The 6,129-nt window shown below is 48.2% G+C and overlaps 1 protein-coding gene across 1 annotated transcript; it reads left to right on the top strand.

Annotated features, from left to right (window-relative positions):
- Positions 1-1,891: 1,891 nt before the first annotated feature.
- Positions 1,892-5,916, top strand: SLC25A4 (solute carrier family 25 member 4). Its single transcript, XM_017852650.1, has 4 exons — positions 1,892-2,150; positions 3,417-3,903; positions 4,410-4,550; positions 5,455-5,916. The coding sequence occupies exons 1-4, from the start codon at positions 2,040-2,042 to the stop codon at positions 5,610-5,612; spliced, it is 897 nt and encodes a 298-aa protein (XP_017708139.1). The 5' UTR covers positions 1,892-2,039; the 3' UTR covers positions 5,613-5,916.
- Positions 5,917-6,129: the final 213 nt, after the last annotated feature.

Raw genomic sequence — 6,129 nt, 5'->3', positions numbered from 1 at the left:
TTTTTTTTTTTTTTTTTTTTTTTTTTTTTTTTGAGTGAGAGGCTTTCTCTGTCACCTAGGCTGAAGTGCAGTAGAGTGATCTCAGATCACTATGACCTCTGCCTCTCAGGTTCAAGCGATTCTCATGCCTCAGCCTCCTGAGCTGCTGGGATTCCAGGCACGAGCCACCACACCCAGCTAATTTTTGTATTTTTAGTAGAGATGGGGTTTTGCCATGTTGGCCAGGCTATTCTCAAACTCCTGACCTAGGTAACCTGCCAGCCTCAGCCTCCCAAAATACTGGGATTTCAGGCATGAGCCACCACACCCGGCCTATTTTTCATAATAAAAATAAGACACAATTCTAATGCACAATTAAAAGGAAAATGGAGGTTTAAAAGCAACTCTATATTACAGGATGAGATACAGTGCACTAACTTTGGAGACAGGCCATGTCTACTTATACTCAATCCGCAGGGCTACACTTAGTTCTTGGGACACAGTAAATGCTCAACAAGAGTCTGTTGAACAAACATATACATGGTTTATCTGTTTGTCTCTTCCGAGGTCTTGACTTTCTGTCTGCTCTGACCTCTGGCAACTTTGCACTAGTTCCTAGCTTTCATTCTGCTTACCTGGATTTCAGAACTCTAGCCTGCCCCACTCAAGAAAAACGCATGCCCTCTGTGGCCCTGGAACCGGAGTGACTTCTGCTATACCAAAGTCTCCAGGCCCAGGGTGACACACAGCTGCAGCTCCATAAACCTCTAACATGATGTCAGCAAATATAATAAATAAAAAAGCTTATAAAAACAACAAATTTCGTTAAAGGTACAAATGAAAATTAGCAAACATGGGAAGATAATTGAGTAAAGAGTTTAAAGTTAAAAACGAATTGCAGTCATTCTAGGGGAAGGAACAGTTGTATTTGAGAAGCTGTATGGTTACATGAACTGCCTAAAAAACAAGCTAAGGAAAATTAAAGCTCAAATTTATATATTTTAAGAAATTAATTGCAATCAATTTCCTGGGATTAAATAGCATTTCCTCAACCCCAGCTGCCATTAAAAAGAGGCAAATACAGCCAAGGACTGCATCTTCTCTGGAAGGCTGACAGCACTGACCCTCAAGAAGGAGCCAGCTGACTGAGAACATTCTGCCCTGATATGTGCTGAAATTCCGCTGAGAGCAGAGTGGTACATTAAACCCTTTAGGGGCTTACAAAAGAAGTTTCCTATGTTTTAGAGTCACAGAGTTTTGCCAAAACAAGTATGAATTCACCTAGTGGCCCCCTGCACCAGGCCTTTCCTGTGGACACTGAGTGCCAGACACATCAATATGTAACAGCAGAATGAATGATGGAACGAACGATTGAATGAAAAGAAGTGCGAGGCAGCAGTTTGTCAGATTCTAGGAGACAATCACAGCATCGAGTGACCACAGTATCTATTTGAGAGGATTGCCATTTATTCTCTCGGGAGCGCATGGCTCTAAGGAAGCCCATATCCAGGCAGTGAGTTCTGGTGGGGGGCGCCTTTAGATGCAAGGAGGAGGAAACAGCTCGAAATCCCTGGGCCTGAGAGCGGCCCGTGCAGGCCGGAGGGTCAAGAACGCTCCGCTGGCGGCAGCGGCCCGGTGTCTGCCCCGGCTTCGACCCGGCCTAAGGCTGCTTGTGCTATAAATACGCGGCCCACATGCCGCGGTGACACGGTGTTCCTTGGGCTCGGCGGGACAGATAACATGAATGTGCCCTTTAAATGTCCCAAGTTGCAGGGACAGCCCCCGGCCCAGCCCCGCTCCCGGAAACGCCTTCGCCCCCGATGCCCTCTGAAGCGGGGAGGAGGGGGCGCCCAGTACATGCCCAGCCAATGCGCGGCGCGCGTGCCGGCCGCGACCCGCCTCCTCTCGCGAGAGCCCGGCGCGAATATAAGGGGGGGCTGCGGGCGAGGCGGCGGCCCCTTCGCGTCGCGCAGGGTGGGGGACTGCGCGGCGGTGCCAGGCCGGGCGTGGGCGAGAGGGCGAGCGGGCTGCCTGCGGGCTGAGTGCGTCGAGCTGTCACCATGGGTGATCACGCTTGGAGCTTCCTAAAGGACTTCCTGGCCGGTGGCGTCGCCGCTGCAGTCTCCAAGACCGCGGTCGCCCCCATCGAGAGGGTCAAACTGCTGCTGCAGGTGAGAACGGCGCGGTGCAAGGGGTGGCGCGGGCGCGGGCGCGGTGGGCCGGGCGGGGCGCGCGTTGCGGCGTGAGCTGCAGGGCGCGGGGCGCCGCGGAAAATCTGCGCCAGGCCACAGGCCCGGGCGCCCGCCCGCCCGTGGGGGAAGAAGGTGCCCTCTGTGTAGAGACAGGTCCAGCGTCAGTCGCAGATTCCTGGTGTCGGGTGGCGCCCGGCGTTCGGGTGTCTATATATGGAAACCCACCCGGAGCCGGTTTACGTGTGCCAGATCCTGCGCCCGTGACAGCACGGGCGTGCACTCAGGCCTGGAGGCACCTAGTGATTGCCAGTATTTTTGGCACCGTCTTATGCGCATGCACCTTTACAATGAAAACACCAAAACCATCACGCAGGAATTCCCTTATCGTATCTCATGCACAATGCTGTATGCAGGCTGACGCCTTCATCTTTATGTAACCTCTGTGAGAGAGTTTTTCTTCTCCATTTTACAGATGAAGCTGAGGTTTTGAAATGTTAAGAAACAATTTTCGGAATAAACTCAGATCATCCTGTCTCCAAATCTTTTCCTCCCCTACCTGGTCGCTGAATGACCTATCATCATCCTCCTGTTTTTCTCCACCTGCCCAAAAGGTCAGGGCCCCTCAATGAGGAAGAGCCCAATTTGGGAGTCAAAATTACTAACAAAACCCCCCACACATTGCTCACAAAGGGAGCAAACCCTCAATAATTGATTACTTGGATTATCTGCTTGAAAACTTTGGAGCCCTAATGCTTAGTGGATTTATTCTCCTTCCTCTATTAGAGCATCTACTAGAGATCCTCATCTCCAGGGTGATCAGAGTGACACTGAGAAATGGTCGTTTTTTGGCCATCATGTCTATTAAATCCAAAGCCCTTTGAAGCAGGGAGTGTTACTCATTCTGTCCCCCAGTAAGCCCCTCATGCAGTTCTCAGACCTAGGGAAAGTGAAATAGATAAATGGCCAGCTTTATACAATTCAGTCACCTCTTCAGTTTATTTGGGGCAACACCTTTTCCCTCAAATACCCTAATAATTGAAGCCACATTGGATTATTTTGGCTTGTTATCCAGGAACTAACATGGATAACAGTATCCATTTACACATCCTCAGTATCCATTTGATTTCCTCATCCTTTTTTTCTTCAAAAAAAAAAAAATCTAGGAAGTGCAAACCTTTTTTCTCCTGTCCTCTTCCCCTGTCTCTGCCCTGCCTGTCCTGTATCACCCACCCTCCCCTCCACCAGGTCCAGCATGCCAGCAAACAGATCAGTGCTGAGAAGCAGTACAAAGGGATCATTGATTGTGTGGTGAGAATCCCCAAGGAGCAGGGCTTTCTCTCCTTCTGGAGGGGTAACCTGGCCAACGTGATCCGTTACTTCCCCACCCAAGCTCTCAACTTCGCCTTCAAGGACAAGTACAAGCAGCTCTTCTTAGGGGGTGTGGATCGGCATAAGCAGTTCTGGCGCTACTTTGCTGGTAACCTGGCATCTGGTGGGGCCGCTGGGGCCACCTCCCTTTGCTTTGTCTATCCGCTGGACTTTGCTAGGACCAGGTTGGCTGCCGACGTGGGCAAGGGTGCCGCCCAGCGTGAGTTCCATGGTCTGGGCGACTGTATCATCAAGATCTTCAAGTCTGATGGCCTGAGGGGTCTCTACCAAGGTTTCAACGTGTCTGTCCAAGGCATCATTATCTATAGAGCTGCCTACTTCGGAGTCTATGATACTGCCAAGGGTGAGAGAGGGGCATCAGGGGAGAAGGAGGGCGGTGTGGTTAGAGGATCCTACGGGGTCTGTAACTCCTAAAGGACTTGATATATATCCATCTTGTTTTTTTCTAGTCTCTGGGATAATTGAGGCTTCTGAATGAGGAGGTGGTGTGCATAAATTAATAGCTAAAGCATTTTTTGTGTCCTCTACTGAAATACACTCTGGCCTTGAGTTGTTAAGAGAGGAGGAAGGGGGAGCCTGTCTCCCTCTAGACACAGCCATAGCAGTTACTGAGTTTAACTTGAAGCCACTTCCAGTGCCCTGCATACAAGCAGAGCACTGGCTCCCCAGGGTCCAGAGATGGCAGCAGCCACCTTTGCTGCCTGCCCATACGTGAGGCACCTGCACAGGGGCAGGTTCCCCGCAAGGTCAGAGCGTGCAGCTGGAGGTGCGGTGGCCTCTCTCCCTCCACCTGCTTTCTGCTGAGAACAGTCGCTTCATAGCCGTTCGGCTTCTTGGCTCTGTCCACAGGGATGCTGCCTGACCCCAAGAACGTGCACATTTTTGTGAGCTGGATGATTGCCCAGAGCGTGACGGCAGTTGCAGGGCTGGTGTCCTACCCCTTTGACACTGTTCGTCGTAGGATGATGATGCAGTCCGGCCGGAAAGGGGGTAAGCTTGTGCTCTGCTCATCTAAACGTCTTTATTTTTGCCCGAGGAGAACGTTTCACAGTGTTCCTTTCAGTCTTCCTTACTGGAAATTAATTTTCAAAATTATTTGATAAGGACTTAGGGAAGAAGGATTGTATTAATTTTCCCTAACATTCTCAACTATCTTATTAGGGAAAAGTTTTTTCCATTTTATTAAAGAGATGATAAGAACATCAACAGTAAGATACTTAGATGTGAATTTAGGGATGTAGCATTATAGAGACCCTAGGCCCTCTTCCCTTAGAGCCTGGACGCAGCAGCTAGGGAAAAGAATTAGCTGCTGCTTACAGAGAACTCTCGCTTCCCTCTGACTTACAGGTGTTAGTGGGATGGGGTGTGTGGCTGGGTAGAGATGGCCTGAAGCAATCTGTTGTGCCGTAAAAAGTTTTGGCTTCTATAGGTTGAACCATAGGAAATTGCCACTTTAAAAATCAAAACCAGTCCAGTGTTAGCAGTTTCATATGTTTCAACTCGTTACAGCCTTTTATTTTAACTGCGTAACCTTGTGCAGTATCATCTGACACTGGGTGGCAGTTTGGTCCTCCATGAAACGAGGTCGCCACGCGGCATAATCCTCCTGCTGCTCCGCGCTCTTCTTGTTTCACAGTTGGGCAGTCCGTGAATTACTTGGTTAATTGCCCCAATTCTACATTGACCTTGAACTAATGGAGTAAGAATGACAGGAGGCCCAGCCACCAGTTAAGCAAGGAAGGACATGTGCAGTGGAATGTTGCATGGAGCTGGGACTCCATGCCCAGATGACCCTAATTTTATACAGCTGGTAACAGTGTGTGCAGATATCTTTCAGAGGAAAGGTCTCTTTCCTCCAGCGTTTTGGAGCCCTCACCAACATTTGTTTCCACAGCTGATATTATGTACACGGGGACAGTTGACTGCTGGAGGAAGATTGCAAAAGATGAAGGAGCCAAGGCCTTCTTCAAAGGTGCCTGGTCCAATGTGTTGAGAGGCATGGGTGGTGCTTTTGTATTGGTGTTGTATGATGAGATCAAAAAGTATGTCTAATGTAATGAAAACACAAGTTCACTGATTTACAGTGACCTTGATCCACAAGTTCACAGATCCATTGTGTGGTTTAATAGACTATTCCTAGGGGAAGTAAAAAGATCTGGGATAAAACCAGACTGAAAGGAATACCTCAGAAAAGATGCTTCATTGAGTGTTCATTAAACCACAGATGTATTTTGTATTTATTTTACATTTAAATTCCCACAGCAAATAGAAAATAATTTATCATACTTGTACAATTAACTGAAGAAGTGATAAGAAATCACTGAATGTGAGACATCAATAAAGACCACTTAATGCACGCTTTCTATTTTACTGAGCTCTCATTAACTGTAATATGCATTTTAAAAGATCAAAATGTTATTTTCTAGCATGATTCATTTATCAGTCAGTGGCCAACCTTCTAAATGCCAGATATTATATTGAGTATGTATTATATGAGAACACACAATGCTTAAAGTTCCAGTTTTCAAACTCAGGCAGGTCATATTCTATCTTACCCAGTGTTGCTGTA

Source organism: Rhinopithecus bieti, unplaced genomic scaffold, assembly GCF_001698545.2.
Source record: "Rhinopithecus bieti isolate Rb0 unplaced genomic scaffold, ASM169854v2 scaffold_35307, whole genome shotgun sequence".
In the NCBI taxonomy this organism is placed as follows: domain Eukaryota; kingdom Metazoa; phylum Chordata; class Mammalia; order Primates; family Cercopithecidae; genus Rhinopithecus; species Rhinopithecus bieti.
Note: the sequence above shows the minus strand (reverse complement) of the source record. Positions and strands in the feature narration are given on the sequence as shown.